Source organism: Ambystoma mexicanum, chromosome 11 (assembly GCF_040938575.1).
Source record: "Ambystoma mexicanum isolate Mex_15411 chromosome 11, UKY_AmexF1_1, whole genome shotgun sequence".
Taxonomy (NCBI): domain Eukaryota; kingdom Metazoa; phylum Chordata; class Amphibia; order Caudata; family Ambystomatidae; genus Ambystoma; species Ambystoma mexicanum.
In genome coordinates, this window is record NC_090934.1 from 987,806,117 (window position 1) to 987,831,531 (window position 25,415).

A 25,415-nucleotide genomic window follows, 5' to 3' on the forward strand; every position below is an offset into this window, starting at 1 on the left:
CCATCTCTATTATCCAGTCTTCACCCTGGAGAGGTTACTTGGACTCCAGGTTTCGTGGAACAAGTTTTTTTGCCAGATTCCACAATCTGAGATGAGTGAACAGGAATTTGGTAAAACGATGAATCCTTTAAGAAGAATAGCTTTCAGTTGAGCTGGACATCAATGCTGAGGACCAGGTCTCTTAGTTCTTAATCCTCGGCCAGCTAGGAATGATATTAAGGCACCATGACATAAAATATGTGCAGATGCCCCTCTCTCTGCCACAGTTACATAATTTGGAATCAAATGTCCATTTCCGAGTCCAATGGAGTCCAAGACATATTTTTATTGCAAGAGACAACCAGCCATATTGATGATCAATTTAGATATTGTGCCAGGTCAGAAAAGAGACGGAGACAATATTTTGATATTGCCACTTTGTTTTTTTATTAAATTATTGAAAAAGGGCCTAACTTTTCCAATTGCTATGTGGGTGTTCCCTTGCTATATAAAACATTAAGGTGGTCGTTCATCATCAGGAAGTCATACACTGAAAACAAGTCTGCTGTCCAAGAACTTATCCTAACTGATCCTTCCACTAGTCTAACAAATTAAGTTCCGGAGAATGTCTCCCTTATCCTGATTGTCATTTCACACAATTTTTCTCCTTTGCTTCAGACTTCTTTTTAGTAGGTTAACTTAAAAAAATGTCTCTAGTCACTTTCTGTGTACATTCTTGTAACTCTTTCACAAGTTATTTTTGTTATCCCTCCTCCTTAGTGATTGTTTTTCCAGGAATCCCTATACATTCTCTGGCTTATGGGTTGCTCCACAGTGAAGTGCCTTTTGTACTACTGTAGTATTTTCTTACTTAGTTGTGACATATACTTTTGGTATGCAATGTTCCCCCTCTCTTGGGGTGGCTTGGTTTGTGTATCTTTTCTCTTATGGGCTTCACTTGTCTTCCCTTCATAAAATTCTCTTTCTGGTTTACAGTCTCTGCCTCTTAACATATGTGGTACATTCCCCTCTTTCCAGGGTACTTGAGGCTCAATCTTAATGGTCTCTTTTCCAGCTTTTATGGTGATTCGCTATCTCACATTGTTAGAGTTCAATTTCCTCGACTTTAATTTCATTGTCTCATCAATTCCACTGAGACGATGTTCTCCTGTTTCATAATAGTTCCCCGCCGGTCTTCCGTTTCTCCCGTTCTCCCTGTTACCTTGCAATATGTGGGGGAACATCTCCGGGGTCTGGATTCGCTCGGGTTCACTTCGGTCGTTTACATTCGTAACCTTCTCGTCTTCTCCAGTGTCCCGCTCTGGGGCCTATCTCTCTGTGCGACCTGGTAAGCCTGCGGGTATCTGGACGGTTCTGGACGGTTCGTTGATTTTGCAGCTTTGCGTTTTTTTTTTGCATTGTTGTATGGGTACACTGCCCACTGCTCACCACAAATCCCTTGATTGGAGTTCCCGTCTCCTTGGTTTCTCTCTCCTTATCGACGCTTGGTGTCCAGCGTCTTGTTCTCGCTCTCAGAGCTGGTCCGAAAGTTGCAAGCTCTGTGTTTTTCTAATTCACTCCGCCTCTCTCATGTGTTATGCTGCCAGAGGACTTCACCTGTTTGCGTATGCATCTCTGCGCTTCATTTTGCATCAGCGTGTGCTCTCCTTTCAGCCTCTTTGTCTCAGTTAAATGGTGGTTTCTATTTAAGAGACATACTCTCTTTCTTGTTTGTAACAGTATAATTGAGTTTCTTCTTCAGCCAAGTCTGTTGTTTTTATACTGTTCTTCACATCTGATAGTCCCATGTATGCCACCATGGGGAATGACTTAGGGAGTTATTCACAGAAATGGCATATTGATATTGATATTGTATTTATATCATACTGGTACACAGGTGTTTCAGAGAGCGACACGGCAAGGGAGGGGAACAGGGGAGAACAAAACAGCGATCTTACTAGGCCCAGTGACATTGAGAACGCGCAAGTGCGTGGGAGAGGGGAGGGGAAAAGTGCATGGAAGGGGAGAGAAGTGGAAAGTGCGAAGCAGAGGAGAAACAGATAAATAACAATAAATTAATAATAAAGGCGAGAAACAGTGGTAGTGCAGCCAGCAATTTGCAAGTGCTAGGTTTAAGGCAGCAGACAGGGTAGGTCTGATAAGTGCAGGAAGAAAAGGGGGGGCTATATGGGTACAGATACAGACCCCAGTGCAAGGGGTGGCCCGGAGGCAGTGCAGGAGGGTGGAGAGGTGAGCAGGTACCTGGGCCTGGAGGACAGAGGGTGGCCAGGTGCACGGCGCCAAGAGGGAACAGATCAGCAGGGGAGAGGGGGAGCAAAGGCAGTAGAAAAGAGGAAGGTCTTGAGGTGCTTCCGGAACCAGAGATGGTTCTCCTCAAGTTTTAGAGTAGCAGGGAGGCTGTTCCAGAGGGAGGCCCCAGCCGAAGACAGAGATCTATCCCCAGCTCGTTTCTTTAAAAAACGACTGACTCTGAGGGAGTTAGAGGTAGAGGAGCGAAGAGCTCGAGAGGGGAGGTATTTGCGGAGGGATAGCTGAAGGTATTTTGGACCCAGGCCCCAGAAAGCCTTGTGGACAATGCAGAGGGTTTTGAATTTAATCCTTGCATCCACTGGGAGCCAATGGAGAGATTTCAGAGCTGGAGAGATACGATCCCAGGGCTTGAGGCCAAGGACAAGTCTCACAGTCCTGTTCTGGATTAGTTGTAGAGGGCGGAGAGTAGAGGCAGGTAGATTTAGAAAGAGGCTGTTACAATAGTCCAACAAAGAGAGAACCAGAGCTTGGGATACCATGAGCTTCTGCGGGAAGGTGAGGAAAGGCAGAGTACCTCTGAGGAGGTGCAGTAGGAAATTTGACTTTTTAGAGACCTCAGAGATGTGGGCGGAGAAGGAAAGGGTGGAGTCAAAGATGACCCTGAGGTTCTTAGCCTCGCAGGTGAGGGTAGGAGGAGGGCCAAGTGAGGCCGGCCAGAGAGTGAGGGGAAAGGATGGTGAAGGTGTGCCGATGAGGAGGATCTCCGTCTTGCTGGCATTCAGACAAAGATCATTGGCGGCACGCCAATCTTGAATGGCAGTTAGGCCATCAGAGATGAGAGAGGGAGAGGAGGTGGCAGAGGGCAGCCTGAAAATGAGTTGAGTGTCATCAGCGTAGCACTGGAAATTTGAGCAGAAAGCAGCAATGCAGTGGGCGAGCGTTACCATGTATTGGTTGAAAAGCCAGGGCAAGAGGTTAGACCCCTGGGGAACACCACAGGTAGAGAGGAAGATAGATGAAAGGAAGGAACCAAGTTGGACCTGGGAGGGTCGATCTGAGAGGAAAGAGGACAGCCAGACCAGAGCCTGATCAGTAATACCCAGGTTTTCACAGAGACGGTTGAGCAGGATGGTATGGTTGACCGTGTCGAAGGCAGAAGAGAGATCAAGGAGGATGAGGACAGAGGGAATGTTAGAGTCAAGGTTGGAGAGCAGATCTTCACGGATGTTCAGAAGTGCAGTTACCGTGCTTCTGGCAGCTCTGAAGCCAGACTGGTGGTCATGGAGACAGCCAACAGAATTGAAATGAAGGTTAAGCTGAGAGATGGCCAACTTTTCCAGGAGTTTGCCCAGAAAGGGAGTAATGGAAATTGGGCGATAGTTAGCTGGACAAAAGGATCAGCTGTGGGTTTCTTGAGAAGAGGATGCACAAGGGAGTGCTTCAGAGGGGAGGGGAAGGATCCTGAGGCAAATGAGTGGTTGCAAAAATCAGCAAGGGCCGGAGCGAGGGTATCAATGGTCCTTGATTGTTTTAGAGGAACAGGGATGAACCTGTTTTGATGAGGCTTTCACAGATCAGGCTTGTCTGGCGACCTCGTCAGGGGAGAAAAGAGGAAAGGACGAGAAGGATGGTGGGGGGTGGCTAAAGGAGGGTCAGCAAGCACAGATGGAGAGGGGAGAGGATGGGTGGGGTGGAGAGGGTGGACAGGATGTCCTGGGAGTCCTTATCACCTAAGGGGTGCACTGGCTACCTGGCCACCCTCTGATTTCGGGCCCAGGTCTCCTCCCCCGCCAGTTGCACACCAGCACTGCCTTCCTTGCAACCCTGCACTTGGGGACTGTTTTTTCTGTATCCCTACAGTCCCTTACCAGCACTTGACACTTGATGCCTGCACTTACCCTTTACCCTTGCACTTGCCTGCTGCTGGCCATACTTCACTTATTGTTATTTATTCTATTATCCTTTTACTGCACTGTCCCCTCCCTCTTCCCCTCGCACTCTCCCCATCCCCCTTCCTGTGCACTTGCGCGATCTGAATGACACCTGGCCTAGTAGGATCGTTGTCTGTCTTCCCTCTGTTCCCCCTCCCTTGCCTCGTCGCGCCTTGAAACACTTGTGTACAGGCGCATTATAAATGCCATATCATATCATATCGCCTGGCAGTCAATATCACAAAGCACCTTAAAATTTGTAGGAATGAGTATTGAAATAGGGAGAAGGACTCACCCCAGTTCCAGTGCTTCTGGTGCTTCCGGTGTTTCCGCTCACTTCTGCTTTTACTATAGCCAGAGGAATTATGGTAGAGATTCGATTTTCTAAATGTTCCTCTTTAGATCATACAACCGGAGCATCGGGAACCATTAGGGTAAAAATCGCAGGAGCACGGAGCAAAGCTAACAGGGCCAACCTACACGCTGCACTCTGCTGTGATCTGCTGCAAGCTGGGCTGAAATAAGGAAAGGTCGTCCTCCACACAGTGAGCAGTGAAAAAAGGCTGTGACAAACAGGTCGGCTCAAGAGTCTGCAACACGACCAACACACTCGACACACTGTGCTGCGCTCTGCTGCAAGCCGGGCTGAAATAAAGCAAGGTCCTCCTCTACACAGTGAACACTGAAAAAAGGCTTTGTCACACAGCTCGGCTCAAGAGTCTGCAACACAACCAACACACTTGCTGCACTACGCTGTGCTCCGCTAAAAGCCGGGCTGAAATAAGGCAAGGTCCTCCTCCACACAGTAAGCACTGAAAAAAGACCCTGACACATAGGTCGGCTCAAGAGTCTGCAAAACGGCCAACATACTCACCACACTCGGCTGCGCTCCGCTGCAAGCCGGGATGAAACAAGGCAAAGTCCTCCTTCACACAGTGAGCACTGAAAAATTACTCTGACAGGTCGGCTCAATAGTCTGCAACACAACCAACACACTTGCCGCACTCCGCTGCGCTCCGCTGCAAGCCGGGCTGAAATAAGGCAAGGTCCTCCTCCACACAGTGAGCACTGAAAAAAGACTCTGACACACAGGTCGGCTCAAGAGTCTGCAACACGGCCAACACACTCGCCGCACTTCCAAGTCATTTGAATGATGACCTTCACCACCAGGTCAACAGTAGAGACAATCAGCGCTGCTTTTGTGTAATATAAGAAAATATGAGGTCTTTTTTTCTTTTGGTTTGCGAGATTGCAATTTAGGAAGAGAGCTAAATTAAGTCAACGCCTAGTTGCTCTATACTTTTTCAGATCCACTTAAATTGTGACCTAGATGAGAGCTTGGTCAGAAAAATGTACATTTAAAATATCCACTTTAGTTATGTCAGCACCAGTGTGTGGCTGGATAGTTTTCTGTTGCCAATATCTACTTTGGATATGTCATCCTTTCAATTCCTTCATAGGCAAAGGTAATTGATATGGAATGAGCTGTCAGGTGCAGTGCAGTGAACAGCATGCCACCTCCCGACAGGTGTGCCAGTTTCCATGTGTGCACAAGGCCTAACTGCCTTACAAGACCCTGTAGTTTCTTTATGCCTGGTGTCTGGTGTCTGACCAGCTAGGATTCTGTCCAATTGGTTTTCAGATGGTAGTTTGAAGTCCCTACCTACCAGCAAGTAAGGGCATTTGTGAAAATCCCATAATATTATATAGAATATCCTTGGAGTGTTTGTGTGTAGAAATATGTTACCTAGAGAAACTGATTTTTTTTCAAAATTAGGATGCAGAATCAAATAATTAGAGACTGGATAATTTCCTACCCGTTTCTGCCCTCCATGTGGTAGGGATACAACTGATTGTAGTGGAACTCAACCCCCACCACTCCCATCTCTATTAAGTCATCTCCTTTGCAATTAAATGTGTCTCCAGGAGCAATTGATGTCACGCCCCATACCTCCTGGACTACTCCAAGTAATGGGTCGAGAAGCCAATATTTTACAAAGCAATATTACATGAACTAGAGCATGTTCTTGGCTCCCTTTATTCTGGCTTCATGGGTATGTTAAGAGTAGCTACTGACAACCTTCCAAGAGTTCCCCTTTTGCTGCAACTGTCTCACTTGTGTGGTCTCCGCACTAGGATCATCCCCACCCAGAACCCTCCTGTATTGTTTGTGGTTGTACAGATGCATTTGAGTGTGCATTGGCCATTGCTGTAGCCCTTTTACTTTTAAGGGCAGATTTGCACAGTTCAGTGAGCTGTTTGTATGATATACTGATTTTACTTCATTCATTTTATATTGCCCCATTGCACTGCAGCAGCATGCAGATTCCCAGGAGTCATTTGTCTTGTATCTTCCCATAGGTTGTGGGTCCTGGAACTACCAGTGCTGCCCATGTTTCTGGTGTATGCAAGTGGCATAAGAAGGAGCATCAAGAACATGCACCAGATGAAAAGTGTAAAGGCAGGAGCTCATGAAGCAAGCCCACAGGGCCCATGCAATATACACATTTTAATATCAGGAAAATAAGCATGGTAAATAACACACTTATCAAACAGCAGGACTGTGATGAATAAATGCTAACATAACATTAGGCCACCAAAAATCATTGGCTCAGTATATTAATCTAAAACATCATCACCATTAACATCAAATTGCGCAATTAATCAAGGACAAACAAGAAATAAGGTGTAGAGGCATTACTAATGAGGATCCTTCCTATTTTACATATTTACTTCAAACAGTACTGACAATGGGCCTCATTACGAGTTTTGCAGTGCAGGAAAAAAGTGGAGGTGATTCCGTTACCTCAATTTTTCCACGGTATTACCACTGGCGGAATTAGCAGGTTTTAATACTGCCTAATTTTGGAGGTACATTGGAGGAACTACCTCCTATTACTTAAACCTCATAAACGTGCAGGTAAAATTCACCATGAAGTCAAAAATGATTTTCTGTCTTTATGTATTGTGGCTGTTTTGACACTTTCCACAAAAATCTGTACACTGTAACATATACACTTACTTGTTACTCCGGTCAATGGATCTGATATCTCGTTGTAAGGGCCGCTGGCTGTTGTGATTGTGACAGTGTATTCCCTTCCAGGGAGCAAGCTTGTGAAAGTAACAGGCTGCGCAGTTGTGCTTTTGTTGGTTTGGTTGACAGCTCCTTGAATGGCGATAGTGTATAGTTCCACGATTCCAGGGGGTTGGTTCCAGCTGATCTGCAGGGAACTTGTTGAGTTATTGTTTATGACAGTAATATTCCCAGGTGGTATTCGTTCAGGCCCTAAGGAGGAAAAGGTCAGATGTCTCAATAAACTCTAAATTGTTGAAGCATTGAGACCCAAATCATAATACATATCACAGATTTCTCAATAACTGCATTAAGGGTCACCAGGATATGCCTAGCAACTCCCGGGGTACCCACAGGCACTTCCTGCCACTCCTGGTTTGGCATCCGAGAGAGGGAGTTTGGCCTGCCCGAGCTCACCAGCTGTTGAAGAAATGGGTAACAGAATACCCCTGAGGTTAGACCAACTTGAGACCGATTGACCAGTTCAAGGGGGTGCATAACTGGACCAACAATGTATAGGCATGTGCATGTGGTGCATGTTGATCAGGTTGTTATGCTAGGTATTGCTCTGTATACTGTCTGGATTGAAAGAAGAAGGAATAGCCATAAGTGTTAGAGGGTATATGTCTACAAATTAAGAACGCTTTGTTCTTCTGTCAATAACTAAATTGCTGACGCTGTCTAGCAATTTTTATAATGCCTGAGGTAAGGAATGCATGTTTGATTATATCTTAGTGAATATTGGATGCCATCAATGAAATGTACACATAACACAAGAGTATATGCTTTTAAACTGCAGTGGCTGCTGATACAAGAACCATATCGTTTTGGATGCATATAATATAATGGCAGCACTGGTACATGTGTGAATGCACCTTACAAGTGATTGTAACTAAAGCAAGGATAGGTGCTGGCAATGAGTCCATTCAGTTAAATAAAATATGTATTCCCTTCCTTGTGATAGGCAAAAATATGTCATTCTTGTAGCTGTATTTTTCAATCCGAGACAGTATGCGTTTCACTCTGATAGATATTGTTTAGCGATCATCAGCGCACTTTGAAATAGCAAAGTGATATAGATGGCACAAGTGAATTAACTAATATCAATTTAAATAAATAACAATATTGCATGAATTTCATTGTAGGTAATGTGAAAGCACTTTCTTTAAAAAAAGATAGAGGTGTCTTTGGTAAACAGAAAATAGAGAAAGAATCACTATGTGCTTAAGAATTGAAACCTTAAGTGGAGGCACATATATTGAAAGAATCAGATCCAATTAATCTCCATCCCTTGTGGAGAGCGAGAGCCGCCGCCCATCTCTATGCTGAAACCTGCATGCACATGCATAGTAATGTCAGAGTGCTAGAACTATGAGATGGTGAGCAAGCTCTTCAAGGGCAGAAAAGTGCAAGGAAGTGAATGAAAACGAGCAAAACCAACAAGTATTTGTTGCTATTGAAAAATTGAAGAAATGAACCTCTCCAGGGTGCACAAACCAACACACTGAGAATTGATACCCATACATCAAAATGCTGGGAGGCAAATTCTCCCAGTGTGTCTGTAATTAACACAATGTATTATGAGAATCCTGTTATGAGCCAGTGCAATCCAAAAATCAAGTAAATAAAATAATGTTAGAGGGACCAGAGAGTTTACAGACAACAGGAGTGACGGCGTGATTCACATTTGCAAACGTTGGCCACTGTCACCTTGGCTGGGTCATTGTGTGTAATTTGTTGGTAAAGGGTCATAATGGTGAATGTTGGGCAGTGTACACGAACAATTAGACTCATACATTTCATATTAATATGGTGTAAAAAATGATCTGCCACTTTAGTTAGATGAAAAGTTTGAAACATTATAGCAATTAGTACAAACAACTCATCCTTTATATCTATAACGTTAATAGGGTAGCCAGGGCAACATGGCATAAAAGGTGCTCTATATTTTTTGTGTGAAGTGCTTGAATTTGTAAAGTTGAGGGAGGTTCTCACACAACTTGGCCCCTACATATCAACTAAGCCAACATGGTATTGCTTGGAGTTACTTAGTTACGGAACCAATATAGTATAAAGTGCAATGTGTTTTGTGAGCAAACAAATGCATGCTGAAGAAAATATGCTTTGACAAAAAAGGGAATTAGATGAGGAGGAGAGTGTAGGAAAAAGGGTGTTCATTGTGAACACTCAATGTGTAAACGCAGTCAATAGACATAATCAATATTATATGCAAGGAGAACAAACGTAATCCCTAATTATTTTGAAAGAAAACAGATTTTAGTATCAGAATTGACACAGACATTTTTTGTCATAAAAGCAGAGTTTTGGAATCATCAATGTCCATGACTCTAATCTGTCTGAGATTCAGGTTAGAGGCCTCTCTTGCCAACGTGCAGCGAACGTCTACTGAAGCGAACAATACTTGATCACCCTAAAATGATTTTTGTGGAGAGGACTGATTGTGCTACCAACATTCAATTAGTTACAAGTATATTCCCTTGTAGCAACATTGAACATTCACTTGTAGGAACATTGTAGGTTTAAATCTGAAGAAATGGCGAAGTAAACATATGTTTTACCACATAGAAATTCTATGTGTTTATCCTTGACCAGCGGGCACATTTTACAAATGGCACCTTTAAGGTCCCTGGAACATAATTGGAAGCTGTGTTGTTTCAGTAGCAGTAGAATTAAAAGTATCTCAGCATAATATGGCGTTTCATGGAATTGGTCACATAATAGTAATATCACTGTTCTGCACTTAAGCACCAGGTCCAGTAATGCCCCCCACCCTTGTGAGGCTAATATTGCTTTTTTTAAGTTGAGAAAGGACATGTACAGCTTTTTGCAACTAAAAAATAAAAATTCAAAAAAAATATGGACGCCATGGATCAGGAGAGGAGGGACTACATGTTGTCCCTTCTCTCTTTTCATACATCTGGACACTCCGGGAACACTAGTGCTCGCAGCACCGGCGAGGGACATAGAAGCAGAAGGTAAGAGGGACGGGGATGGGAGGGGGTGAAATGTGTGGATAAGGAGAGGGGTTTGGGGAATGGGGACGAGGGGGATGGAGGGGCACTTACATCACTATTTGGAGTAGGAAGATGGTGGCCTACAGCTCTGAGGAGGCTCACAACTGGTGCTTTACCATGTCGCAAAGCCCCGTTTCTGAGCCTACTCATTGGCTGGGAGGCCAAGACCATGCCCCTGGCAGTTGGTAATACAGAATTTGCAAAAACAACGGGGTTTCTGGGAGTTTCTCTATTACTGACAATATATCCCAGGTTAGAGTCTCAACCATAGTCTTTAGCTCACCATCCTTTCACAGAAGAGAAATTTCCACTACACATCAGTCTTTGTCCTGCCCAGAATTCTCTTCTGTGAAAGGATGGTGAGCTAAAGACTCTGGATGAGACTCTAACCCGGGATATAGGCCGGTAGTAGAGAAACTCCCAGAACCTCCTTACTAGGGTAATCCAGACGTGGAACCCTTGCTCACTGTTCTTAGAGAGGCACAGCTCCACCTCACTGACGAGGCCCAAGCAGGCCGAAACACGTGTCTGGGGTTTCTGTTGGTACTCTTGTTCAGAAGAGAATTGCCAGGCATTTCAGTGCTGACTGTCCTTGGGCAGGACAAAGACTGATATTTAGTGGAAATGTCTCTTCTGTGAAAGGATGGTGAGCTAAAGACTCTGGTTGAGACTCTAACCCGGGAAATAGAACAGTAATAGAGAAACTCCCAGAACCCCCTTGTTTTTGCATATTAAGCAGCTTGGGGTTTTCACCCTAAGTTACTAGGGTGATCCAGACGTGGAACCCTTGCTAACTGTTCTTAGAGAGGCACAGCTCCACCTCACTGACGAGGCCCAACCAGGCCGAAACACGTGTCTGGGATTGCTGGTGGTACTCTTGTTCAGAAGAGAATTGCCAGGAATTTCAGTGTTGGACTGCCCTTCGGCAGGAAAAAGACTGATATGTAGTGGAAATTTCTCTTCTGTGAAAGGATGGTGAGGTAAAGACTCTGGTTGAGATTCTAACCCCGGATATAGGCTGGTAGTAGAGAAACTCCCAGAACCCCCTTGTTTTTGCACTAATACAGAATATTACAATTTTGTTGTAATCTTTGATATATGTTTTGCATTGTGATGGATCTGGTCGTATTCAGTTCTCGTGTAGAGGAATTTTTTTCTTCTTGGATCACAGAGAGCAGCAATGATATGGGGCCGTTTTATGCCTTAAATCAAACAGTTGTTTGATATTGCTTCTGCATTATTTCAGATTTATTTCACAGCCAACTCTCGCAACAAATTATGCTGAAGAAGTAAAGCTGATATCCTTAACATTATGGCTCAGGATTAGACTTTTCTTACGTAATGAATAACCATTTCAATGTTTCTAGGTTAAGAGTGGAGACAGCCAAGTAACAATTTGTTTAAGGAAAATATTCCCAGAAAACACACGTTGGTACCACTACACAGACACATATTTGGAGAAAAAACCTCAGTAGTGAAAGCTTCCTTTTTGTATGTTTTAGCAATTTTTGCAGGCAAAGGGGCATTGACATTTAAATATTTGCAAAACATTGAGGCATATGATGGCATCTTTCCGTCAAAAACATGTGCACATGGATTGTATAGACTATTCAATAAAAAGCAGAAAATATTAATTTTTGTCATTTTCGTTTCAGCTTTAAAGCATCAATAATTGCGAGTCAGGCAAAGGACATCACATTGGAAATATTGAGGGGTGCTGATGGCAACACCCATAAAATCACAGTGAGCATCTGTAGCAAATGAACTGGGGCAGTCCTGTTATCATCATAGCTCCTTTTAACAACTGCCTTATATTTACCATTGTAGAGAAGCAGTGGGCGTAGTGAACAGCTCTTGCACTATTACGTTTAGCTTATTGCTAATAAAGAAAATAAATTCACAAGATCACCATAGGTTTTGGAAATACTGAATTCATATTTGCTGGTACAATGTCAGAGAACAAGTAAATCAGTGTAGGGCATTCATGAACACAGTATACAAAAACAGAAACTCAACTTACTTGTGTATGAAGATATGATAACAGGCAAACTGATATAATTACCAGCAGCGACTGTCACAATGTGTATTGTGTAGTTTGTCCCAGGTACCAGTCTCACAAGGGTGGCATAGGCAGTGCTGTTTGTGACACTCCAAGCCCCCTGTGAACTACTGTATGTGATGTTGTAAATGAAATCTGCACCAGTCATATTTGCAGCAGGCGTCCAATCAAGGGAGATTCTGTTTTTCTGCACATTCCTCAAGCTCAGGAACTCTGGCATTGATGGATCTATGGAGCATGAAAATATGTCATGTATTAAATGAAATGAAAGACGGAAGTGAATCGATTAATTGGCTATGCTTACCAGGGTTGTCCAACTGCAGGCAATGAGGGCCGGAAAACATGTCAGATTGTCGGGCTATCCCGCATAAATATTCATGAGATAAATTTGCATACAATATTTCTAAATTCATGCTAATTTATCTTATGAATATTAATCAGTGATATACTGAAAAAGGCCAGGTTTGCAGCCCTGGGGGCTTGGAGTTGGACACTCCTGATGTAAACAGTAGGATATAGGATACACCTCTGCTATTGAGACAACTACATATGGAATCACATTTTTTTTGTCAGTGCAAACTCTGTAATAAATATGTTTAATAAATACGTATTTAATACACTTTAACAATATGACCTGCCCCTCTTTGCATGAGCATCGGAGTACTTCATATGCAACACATTGGCAATCAATAATGTAGCAGTAACGATGGAGATTACAGAGGGATGTAAATAGGGCAGAGCCAGGTTCAAAGACATGAGCTGATGGCATTGAGGAGAGCAGGTGAGTGGGGAATAAGGAAAAAGTTTGGGTATGTCTCGTGGACTCTTTTTCAATGTTCCATGTCCAAGATGTAAAGAGAAAGCCATTATTGATTTTTCAAATACATTTTTCCTTAGGTACATTAGGAGTAAGCAGCCTGTGACTCTCTAGAGGTGTAGGGTTATGGCTCCAATGATCCTTCGCCTTTGACTATATGGCGAAGGGCAGATGGGAGTTGTAGGTAGGGCTGGGCGATATATCAACTTTTGGAAATATATTAATACACTTTCAGAATCGATATAGGATGAGACAATATCATTAACATCGAGTTATATACATATCTATACATAATTACATAAACTACCATTTTGTATTTACATTTTGATATTTACACAGCTCTGTGTATTCTGAAACAGGAAGAGTAACCTTGTATTTCCACTTTATTTTGATCAGTGTCTTATAAATAAAAGTGTTTGTGACATCTCACATGTAGTTGGCGGCTAACAACTGAGCATTTACCCAAACAAACATAGTGAGATGTGACTTTTGGTCAATATTGGCCAGCCCTAGTTGTAGGCCAAAACTTCCGGAGAGACCAAAGTGGATTCCCCTGAAGCTCAATGAAAAACTGCAAATTTCCTCTTGTTATTGGTCTGGAAGTGGGGTAGAAAAATGTGGAGATAATAACCTACAGTTAAAGACATTAGCATAAACATATAATCCTTAACAGACCACGGAAGCAACAGCATTACAAAAACGTCTAAAACGTAACGGAAAAGTCATCAAAGAGCAAGTTGCATTGAGTTGATAAGGCAACATGATGATTATCAACAAATCTTAACATATTTCCCTCACAATTGCAGGAAACAAAAGGGAAGAAGTTGGTATGGATATGAGGACATTAAATAAAAAGGTGGACAAAAAGAGTAGTGATTGCATCCAATATTCAGTCCTCGTAAGCATCCCTTAATTTGTCACACATTCACTTGAAGTTCTCATGATTCCCCATGCTCCATGTGGCCAGTCTCCCCATCTCTATTATCCAGTCTTCACCCTGGAGAGGTTACTTGGACTCCAGGTTTCGTGGAACAAGTTTTTTTGCCAGATTCCACAATCTGAGATGAGTGAACAGGAATTTGGTAAAACGATGAATCCTTTAAGAAGAATAGCTTTCAGTTGAGCTGGACATCAATGCTGAGGACCAGGTCTCTTAGTTCTTAATCCTCGGCCAGCTAGGAATGATATTAAGGCACCATGACATAAAATATGTGCAGATGCCCCTCTCTCTGCCACAGTTACATAATTTGGAATCAAATGTCCATTTCCGAGTCCAATGGAGTCCAAGACATATTTTTATTGCAAGAGACAACCAGCCATATTGATGATCAATTTAGATATTGTGCCAGGTCAGAAAAGAGACGGAGACAATATTTTGATATTGCCACTTTGTTTTTTTATTAAATTATTGAAAAAGGGCCTAACTTTTCCAATTGCTATGTGGGTGTTCCCTTGCTATATAAAACATTAAGGTGGTCGTTCATCATCAGGAAGTCATACACTGAAAACAAGTCTGCTGTCCAAGAACTTATCCTAACTGATCCTTCCACTAGTTTAACAAATTAAGTTCAGGAGAATGTCTCCCTTATCCTGATTGTCATTTCACACAATTTTTCTCCTTTGCTTCAGACTTCTTTTTAGTAGGTTAACTTAAAAAAAAGTCTCTAGTCACTTTCTGTGTACATTCTTGTAACTCTTTCACAAGTTATTTTTGTCATCCCTCCTCCTTAGTGATTGTTTTTCCTGGAATCCCTATACATTCTCTGGCTTATGGGTTGCTCCACAGTGAAGTGCCTTTTGTACTACTGTAGTATATTCTTACTTAGTTGTGACATATACTTTTGGTATGCAATGTTCCCCCTCTCTTGGGGTGGCTTGGTTTGTGTATCTTTTCTCTTATGGGCTTCACTTGTCTTCCCTTCATAAAATTCTCTTTCTGGTTTACAGTCTCTGCCTCTTAACATATGTGGTACATTCCCCTCTTTCCAGGGTACTTGAGGCTCAATCTTAATGGTCTCTTTTCCAGCTTTTATGGTGATTCGCTATCTCACATTATTAGAGTTCAATTTCCTCGACTTTAATTTCATTGTCTCATCAATTCCACTGAGACGATGTTCTCCTGTTTCATAATAGTTCCCCGCCGGTCTTCCGTTTCTCCCGTTCTCCCTGTTACCTTGCAATATGTGGGGGAACATCTCCGGGGTCTGGATTCGCTCGGGTTCACTTCTGTCGTTTACATTCGTAACCTTCTCGTCTTCTCCAGTGTCCCGCTCTGGGGCCTATCTCTCTGTGCGACCTGGTAAGCCTGCGGGTATCTGGACGGTTCGTTGATTTTGCAGCTTTGCGTTTTTTTGCATTGTTGTATGGGTACACTGCCCACCACAAAGTCTTTGTGGTCAAGCCACCCCCTTGATTGGAGTTCCCGTCTCCTTGGTTTCTCTCTCCTTATCGACGCTTGGTGTCCAGCGTCTTGTTCTCGCTCTCAGAGCTGGTCCGAAAGTTGCAAGCTCTGTGTTTTTCTAATTCACTCCGCCTCTCTCATGTGTTACGCTGCCAGAGGACTTCACCTGTTTGCGTATGCACCTCTGCGCTTCATTTTCCATCAGCGTGCGCTCTCCTTTCAGCCTCTTTGTCTCAGTTAAATGGTGGTTTCTATTTAAGAGACATACTCTCTTTCTTGTTTGTAACAGTATAATTGAGTTTCTTCTTCAGCCAAGTCTGTTGTTTTTATACTGTTCTTCACATCTGATAGTCCCATGTATGCCACCATGGGGAATGATTTAGGGAGTTACTCACAGAAATGGCATATTGATATTGATATTATATTTATATCACACTCGTACACAAGTGTTTCAGAGAGCGACAAGGCAAGGGAGGGGAACAGGGGAGAACAAAACAGCGATCTTACTAGGCCCAGTGACATTGAGAACGCGCAAGTGCATGGGAGAGGGGAGGGGAAAAGTGCATGGAAGGGGAGAGAAGTGGAAAGTGGGAAGCAGAGGGGAAACAGATAAATAACAATAAATTAATAATAAAGGCAATAAACAGTGGTAGTGCAGCCAGCAATTTGCAAGTGCTAGGTTTAAGGCAGCAGACAGGGTAGGTCTGATAATATATGGTTACAGATACAGACCCCAGTGCAAGGGGTGGGCCGGAGGCAGTGCGGTAGGGTGGATTGGTGAGCAGGTACCTGGGCCCGGAGGAAAGAGATTGGCCAGGTGCACGGTGCCAAGAGGGAACAGATCAGCAGGGGAGAGGGGGAGCAAAGGCAGTAGAAAAGAGGAAGGTCTTGAGGTGCTTCCGGAACCAGAGATGGTTCCCCTCAAGTTTTAGAGAAGCAGGGAGGCAGGGAGGCTGTTCCAGAGGGAGGCCAGAGGGAGGCCCTAGCCGAAGACAGAGATCTATCCCCAGCTCGTTTCTCTAAAAAACGACTGACTCTGAGGGAGTTAGAGGTAGAGGAGCGAAGAGCTCGAGAGGGGAGGTATTTGCGGAGGGATAGCTGAAGGTATTTTGGACCCAGGCGCCAGAAAGCCTTGTGGACAATGCAGAGGGTTTTGAATTTAATCCTTGCATCCACTGGGAGCCAATGGAGAGATTTCAGAGCTGGAGAGATACGATCTCAGGGCTTGAGGCCAAGTACAAGTCTCACAGTCCTGTTCTGGATTAGTTGTAGAGGGCGGAGAGTAGAGGCAGGTAGATTTAGAAAGAGGCTGTTACAATAGTCCAACAAAGATAAAACCAGAGCTTGGGATACCATGAGCTTCTGCGGGAAGGTGAGGAAAGGCAGAGTACCTCTGAGGAGGTGCAGTAGGAAATGTGACGTTTTAGAGACCTCAGAGATGTGGGCGGAGAAGGAGAAGGAAAGGGTGGAGTCAAAGATGACCCTGAGGTTCTTAGCCTCGCAGGTGAGGGTAGGAGGAGGGCCAAGTGAGGCCGGCCAGAGAGTGAGGGGAAAGGATGGTGAAGGTGTGCCGATGAGGAGGATCTCCGTCTTGCTGGCATTCAGACAAAGATCATTGGCGGCACGCCAATCTTGAATGGCAGTTACGCAATCAGAGATGAGAGAGGGAGAGGAGGTGGCAGAGGGCAGCCTGAAAATGAGTTGGGTGTCATCAGCGTAGCACTGGAAATTTGAGCAGAAAGCAGCAATGCAGTGGGCGAGTGTTGCCATGTATTGGTTGAAAAGCCAGGGCAAGAGGTTAGACCCGTGGGGAACACCACAGGTAGAGAGGAAGATAGATGAAAGCAAGGAACCAAGTTGGACCTGGGAGGGTCGATCTGAGAGGAAAGAGGACAGCCAGGCCAGAGCCTGATCAGTAATACCCAGGTTTTCACGGAGACGGTTGAGCAGGATGGTATGGTTGACCGTGTCGAAGGCAGAAGAGAGATCAAGGAGGATGAGGACAGAGGGAATGTTAGAGTCAAGGTTGGAGAGCAGATCTTCACAGATGTTCAGGAGTGCAGTTTCCGTGCTTCTGGCAGCTCTGAAGCCAGACTGGTGGTCATGGAGACAGCCAACAGAATTGAAATGAAGGTTAAGCTGAGAGATGGCCAACTTTTACAGGAGTTTGCCCAGAAAGGGAGTAATGGAAATTGGGCGATAGTTAGCTGGACAAAAGGATCAGCTGTGGGTTTCTTGAGAAGAGGATGCACAAGGGAGTGCTTCAGAGGGGAGGGGAAGGATCCTGAGGCAAATGAGTGGCTGCAAAAATCAGCAAGGGCCTGAGCGAGGGTGTCACTGGTCCTTGATTGTTTTAGAGGAACAGGGATTAACCTGTTTTGATGAGACTTTCACAGATCAGGCTTGTCTGGCGACCTCATCAGGGGAGAATAGAGGAAAGGACGAGAAGGATGGTGGGGGTGGTTAAAGGAGGGTCAGCAAACACAGATGGAGAGGGGAGAGGAGGGGTGGGGGCGGAGAGGGTGGACAGGATGTCCTGGGTGTCCTTATCACCTAAAGGGGAGTCACTCTCAGTTAGGTGCCACTTGCCCAGATCCGTATGGAGATTCTTGCAAAGCGTGCTCCCCTCCTTAGCCTCAACGGGGGAGCCTCCCCCTTGGGGGGAAAGGGACGAAATTACCTCAATACATTAAAGTAGGGAATTTCAAATTGTTTTCCGGGATGTCACAGTTAATTGAAAATCACGTTCCCAGATGCATTCACCAAGACACTTATAAAAGAGTTGCATGTTGTTGTTGCATAATTGTTTGTTAATTGCCTTGGTTTTTGTGCTCTACATTATCTAAACCATTTCTTTCAGAGCCCACTTTCTATGTCCAGAGGAAGTGTTCCTCGGCTAGAAGATGAGCCAAATGTATTTATTATTGAAGTTAATCCCTACCCCAGTAGGCTGATTGACTTCTGAGAATCACTCTCATGAACATGTCATCTTTAGATTCCTGATAAATCCTTTGTGTGACTGAACTGGTTGAAAGTCAAATTGGGATTGTCTGGTCTCAATCCACATTTCGATCAGTGAATATCTGTTGCTGGATCGATTTATGGTATCTGGCGGTTCATGATCTAACAGCCACAAGCTGCATGCATGGTCAGTAATATTCCAATTGGTGCTCTGTTGAAGTTCCACCATTTCAGATTGTGGACATGGAGAGTGTCTGGAATTATATAATACATGGATCCTGCTTGAATCTGAACATCCATTTAAAAGGCATGTCATTGCAGCAGACACCCATTCGACTTAAAGCTTAAGACTTGGCATATCCTCAGCTTTTTGCCCAGGAAACTCATTGGCTGCAGAAGCAGCTCTCTACCTTGAAGAGGGTCCGGTCTGGACTGCAGCCTATTTCTCACTGGTGCAAGGATCCAAGCCTGACAACCCCTGACCTAGCTTTCTTTGTCCACTCAACTTGCCTGCAGTTTCGTGGGGTTGTCCTCCACCAATGCAGAAGCAGTGGTCATCGTCCAAGATCATCTGCCATGCACAGGTAGGCATCATTAAGAACTGCATCGTCTTCAGAGATCTGAACCACTATCTATCTGGACCCTAACCCAGCCCCTATTTCTGTCACTGCACCTGCAAACACTTGACCTCCTGCAACAGGATCTACAGTGTGAGTAGTCACCCCGAAACCTCTTACTTACCTGGGGGTGGTCATCTTTAGTATTGTAGTTCAGGAGCTGAGTTTACATACCATCCTTGGAGCCCTCTCCTACACTATAGTGATTACATGGGCATAAATTCAACTCCATAGCACTATGATCGCCTTGCCATGGGTGTGGTATTCTGGATTAGGAATCCTCCCTCAGGATCCCTTAGTGTGCAGAAATTGGTAGTGATCCCCTATCTTTTCTGGAACAGATTTTTACTTAAAGTGTTTTTTTATCTGTGTACTAAACACTTTAGAATACTTGAAATTCTTTCATGGTGAGGGCAGGATTACTTCAGTTAAAATTATAATTATAAAGCAGGTTGTTTTATATTTGTTTAACCACTTTTACAACCACTTTTCCCTCTCTCCACTTTACTTGAAAAGGGTTTTCTATTACTTTGCAGGATTGTCTATATCTGTGTCTAAGTGTAAAGAGTTGTGTAGCCCCCCTTTCAAACAACCTGTTATGATATCTATGCATAGGTATCAGAGTGTGTAATAAATAATATTCCTTAGGTTTTTACCTGCATGTGTTTTGGGCCTAACAAATAGACAGGGTAATTCATAGAATTTCGCAGAAAAGTGTCGCAAGCGGCTGGCGCAGAGTGTCCGCGTGCGATTGTCTGCGCCAGGCAACCGATTTCCGCGCACAGCGTATTCATGGATTTTAGGATCCCAAACCAGCTGTGGCGCAGAGTATCGCAGCGACCCTGCAGCAGCGCCAGTAACGCCCCCAAGAACGCCCTCGCGCAAGGAAAAGCCTTCAAAATCCCCAAATAATCGCAAAGGGCTGCGCTAACCCTGGACCAGTTCACCGGGCTGGCAAACAGCAAACGCCAAGCGGGGAACGTGTATTTCAGTGGTTCGCGGGAAGTTCCACACGCGATTGTCCTGTGTACGTGTGCATCAGGGGTGCGCGTGAAGTTCCACACCAAAATCAGCAGGGTACGTGTATTACAGGGGTGCGCGGGAAGTTCCACACGCGATTTCAGCAGGGTACGTGTATTTCAGGGGTGCGCGGGAAGTTCCACACGCGATTGGCCCCGTGCGAGCAGGGTACGTGTATTCCAGGGGTGCGCGGGAAGTACCACACGTGATTTCAGCAGGGTACGTGTATTTCAGGGGTGTGCGGGAAGTTCCACATGCGATTCCATCAGGGTACGTGTATTTTAGGGGTGCGCGGGAAGTTCCACACGCGATTGGCCCCGTGCAAGCAGGGTACGTGTATTTCAGGGGTGCGCAGGAAGTTCCACACGCGATTTCAGCAGGGTACGTGTATTACAGGGGTGCGCGGGAAGTTCCACACGCGATTGGCCCCGTGCGAGCAGGGTACGTGTATTCCAGGGGTGCGCGGGAAGTTCCAAACGCGATTTCAGCAGGGTACGTGTATTTCAGGGGTGCGCGGGAAGTTCCACACGCGATTCCATCAGGGTACGTGTATTACAGGGGTGCGCGGGAAGTTCCACACGCGATTGGCCCCGTGCAAGCAGGGTACATGTATTTCAGGGGTGCGCGGGAAGTTCCACACGCGATTTCATCAGGGTACGTGTATTTCAGGGGTGCGCGGGAAGTTCCACACGCGATCGGCCCAGTGCGAGCAGGGTACGTGTATTCCATGGGTGCGCGGGAAGTTCCACACGCGATTTCATCAGGGTACGTGTATTTCAGGGGTGCGCGGGAAGTTCCACACGCGATTGGCCCAGTGCGAGCAGGGTACGTGTATTCCATGGGTGCGCAGGAAGTTCCACACGCGATTTCAGCAGGGTACGTGTATTCCAGGGGTGCGCGGGAAGTTCCACACGCGATTTCAGCAGGGTATGTGTATTTCAGGGGTTCTGGGGAGTACTACACGTGAATTGGCCGTGTGGGTCCTCCCAGGTGTTCGCTCCACAACCTCCACGGCCCCTGCAGGCAGCCCACACCACAGGGGACTACCCTGCACCCCTGCTCATGTCCCGCAGGCAGCCCATCCACCATGGGCATGCCCCCCAGCCAACCCACATGTCACCTTGCACTACTGATCAACAATGCATGTCTCCCACCACCCCCACCCCCCAGCAGTGCAGGGGCAGCCTTCACCAGGCCCCCACCCATGTCTCCCACCACCCCCACCCCCCAGCATCCAGGGGCACCCTCCACCAGGCCCCCACTCATGTCCCCCTGCACCCCCACCCCCCAGCATCCAGGGGCACCCTCCACCAGGCCCCCACTCATGGCCCCTATCACCCCACCCCCCGCCACCAGGGGCAGCCTCCACCAGGCCCCCACCCATGTCTCCCACCACCCCCACCCCCCCAGTCACCAGGGGCACCAACCAACAGGCCCCCACCCATGTCTCCCACCACCCCCACCCCCCAGCCACCAGGGGCACCAACCACCAGGCCCCCACCCATGTCTCCCACCCCCCACCCCCCCAGTCAACAGGGGCAGCCTCCACCAGGCCCCCACCCATGTCTCCCAGCACCCCCACCCCCCAGCACTGTGGGGCACCTGCCAGCAGGCCCCCACCCATGTCCAACTCATGTTCCCCACCACCCCCACCCCCCAGCACTGTGGGGCACCTGCCAGCAGGCCCCCACCTATGTCCAACTCATGTTCCCCAGCACCCCCACCCCCCAGCACTGTGGGGCACCTGCCAGCAGGCCCCACCCATGTCTCCCACCACCCCCATCCCCCAGCAGTGCAGGGGCAGCCTCCACCAGGCCCCCACCCATGTCTCCCACCACCCCCACCCCCCAGCCACCATGGGCATCCCCCACTCATGTCTCCCATCACCCCCACCCCCCGGCAGTGTGGGGCACCCTCCACCAGGCCCCCACCCATGTCTCCCACCACCCCCACCCCTCCAGCCACCATGGGCAGCCCCCACCAGGCCCCTACTCATGTCTCCCACCCACCCCCACCCCCAGCCACCATGGGCACCCTCCACCAGGCCCCCACTCATGTCTCCCACCACCCCCACCCCCCAGCAGTGCAGGGGCACCCTCCACCAGGCCCCCACCCATGTCCCCTATCACCCCCACCCCCCAGCAGTGCAGGGGCACCCTCCACCAGGCCCCCACCCATGTCCCCTATCACCCCTACCCCCCAGCAGTGCAGGGGCACCCTCCACCAGGCCCCCACTCATGTCTCCCACCACCCCCACCCCCCAGCCACCAGGGGCAGCCTCCACCAGGCCCCCACCCATGTCCCCTATCACCCCCACCCCCCAGCAGTGCAGGGGCACCCTCCACCAGGCCCCCACCCATGTCCCCTATCACCCCCACCCCCCAGCAGTGCAGGGGCACCCTCCACCAGGCCCCCACTCATGTCTCCCACCACCCCCACCCCCCAGCCACCAGGGGCAGCCTCCACCAGGCCCCCACTCATGTCTCCCACCACCCCCACCCCCCAGCAGTGCAGGGGCACCCTCCACCAGGCCCCCACCCATGTCCCCTATCACCCCCACCCCCCAGCAGTGCAGGGGCACCCTCCACCAGGCCCCCACTCATGTCTCCCACCACCCCCACCCCCCAGCATCCAGGGGCACCCTCCACCAGGCCCCCACCCATGTCTCCCACCACCCCCACCCCCCAGCATCCAGGGGCACCCTCCACCAGGCCCCCACTCATGTCTCCCACCACCCCCACCCCCCAGCAGTGCAGGGGCAGCCTCCACCAGGCCCCCACCCATGTCTCCCACCACCCCCACCCCCCAGCATCCAGGGGCACCCTCCACCAGGCCCCCACCCATGTCCCCTATCACACCCACCCCCCAGCAGTGCAGGGGCACCCTCCACCAGGCCCCCACTCATGTCTCCCACCACCCCCACCCCCCAGCCACCAGGGGCAGCCTACACCAGGCCTCCACTCATGTCTCCCACCACCCCCACCCCCCAGAAGTGCAGGGGCAGCCTCCACCAGGACCCCACCCATGTCTCCCACCCCCCCACCCCCAGCATCCAGGGGCACCCTCCACCAGGCCCCCACCCATGTCTCCCACCACCCCCACCCCCAGCCACCAGGGGCAGCCTCCACCAGGCCCCAACTCATGTCTCCCACCACCCCCACCCCCCAGCAGTGCAGGGGCACCCTCCACCAGGCCCCCACCCATGTCCCCTATCACCCCCACCCCCCAGCAGTGCAGGGGCACCCTCCACCAGGCCCCCACCCATGTCCCCTATCACCTCCAACCCCCAGCAGTGCAGGGGCACCCTCCACCAGGCCCCCACTCATGTCTCCCACCACCCCCACCCCCCAGCATCCAGGGGCACCCTCCACCAGGCCCCCACTCATGTCTCCCACCACCCCCACCCCCCAGCCACCAGGGGCAGCCTCCAACAGGCCCCCACTCATGTCTCCCACCACCCCCACCCCCCAGCAGTGCAGGGGCACCCTCCACCAGGCCCCCACCCATGTCCCCTATCACCCCCACCCCCCAGCAGTGCAGGGGCACCCTCCACCAGGCCCCCACTCATGTCTCCCACCACCCCCACCCCCCAGCATCCAGGGGCACCCTCCACCAGGCCCCCACCCATGTCTCCCACCACCCCCACCACCCAGCATCCAGGGGCACCCTCCACCAGGCCCCCACTCATGTCTCCCACCACCCCCACCCCCCTGCAGTGCAGGGGCAGCCTCCACCAGGCCCCCACCCATGTCTCCCACCACCGCCACCCCCCAGCATCCAGGGGCACCCTCCACCAGGCCCCCACCCATGTCCCCTATCACCCCCACCCCCCAGCAGTGCAGGGGCACCCTTCACCAGGCCCCCACTCATGTCTCCCACCACCCCCACCCCCCAGCCACCAGGGGCAGCCTACACCAGGCCCCCACTCATGTCTCCCACCACCCCCACCCCCCAGCAGTGCAGGGGCAGCCTCCACCAGGCCCCCACCCATGTCTCCCACCACCCCCACCCCCCAGCATCCAGGGGCACCCTCCACCAGGTCCTCACAATCCCCAATCATGTGCGTTATGGTCAGCCTCCACAGCCAAAAAGCCCTACCAAGTAACCCATTCACCCACATGAAAATGGAAATTACATGTTACACCCCCAATGTTCATAAAGCTAATGAACCCATGTCCGTCACACACAATGGTTGCAATTGAATGGGAAAAAACCCAACATGACATGCATGAAACCAATGAGATGATACCACACAGTGAAGTATGAAAACAAAATTGTATTAAAAAAAAAAGAAAGCAAAATAAATGAAACAAACTACAATGGCAATTAAAAAAAGATAAGCTGCATGTCCGTTTAAAAAAATAAAAACACCAAATCCTAATCCAAAAAAATGTTGTCCAAAGTCAAATGAAAAATAAAATCAATCCAATGAAGAACTATGTACAAAACATCCAAGGGTCCATGAGCCCAACTGAATAAAGGAAACCTACAAAAAACCCTAACTAAAATGCAACTATATACAAAAAGTGGAGCAGTGTCCGTCGACTCCAAATCATAAGAAGAAACAAAGGAAACCTAAAACTAAAGAACTATATACAAAGACGGAGGGCAAGTCCAGCGGCTCACTCCGTGGTGTTCCGGGCCAGGGCATCATCGAACTCCTGTTCGATGTCCCGGAGGCGGTCCTGTTCCATGGCCCCGAGGGTCCGCAGGGACGACGCCGTGTCCTCCTCCAACCCCCTGCGGATTGCCTCGAGGCACTCGGCCCGCCTCTAGGCCCTCCGCATGGAGTTCTCCGCCCTGACCATTGTGAGCCGCGCCTCTTCCGCCCGCCGCCACTCCGCACCTATCTGCTGGCCCAACCGCTGCCACACAGAAGACACACCCCGTCCTGGGTCAACCTGCCCTCCGGCCGATGCCTGCCCCTCCGATGTTGAAGGCCCCGAGCCTTTATGGCTCCCACCACGTTGCTGCTGCTGTGCCGCTGCCCGTGCACTGCCTCCTGCTGCCTGCACATCCTCCGCCGGCTGGGGTGCAGTTGTTGATGTGGTCACCCCTGCTGGACGTCCGACTCCCGACTGTGGCAGGGATGCCTCCTCCACCAGCCTGGCCGCACCGTCAAAGGCAGCTCCACAGGGCACCCAGGTGACTGATGGGTGGGAAGATGGCACAGAGGACGACTGGTGCTTAGGGGGTCCAGTTGAGGAGGGGGTCGGAGCAAGCCCCATCAGACGGAGGAATCCGGCCTGGG

The 25,415-nt window shown here is 48.4% G+C and overlaps 1 protein-coding gene across 1 annotated transcript in view; it reads right to left on the reverse strand.

Annotated features, from left to right (window-relative positions):
• The window catches only part of LOC138505094 (uncharacterized), a 717,078-nt gene that overhangs the window by 309,902 nt on the left and 381,761 nt on the right, over positions 1-25,415 (reverse strand). Inside the window, exons 33-34 of the mRNA XM_069625408.1 lie at positions 12,310-12,576; positions 7,204-7,467 (exon numbers count right to left, since the gene is read on the reverse strand). Coding sequence (XP_069481509.1) covers positions 7,204-7,467; positions 12,310-12,576 — 531 coding nt within the window. The remainder of the gene's footprint in view (positions 1-7,203; positions 7,468-12,309; positions 12,577-25,415) is intronic.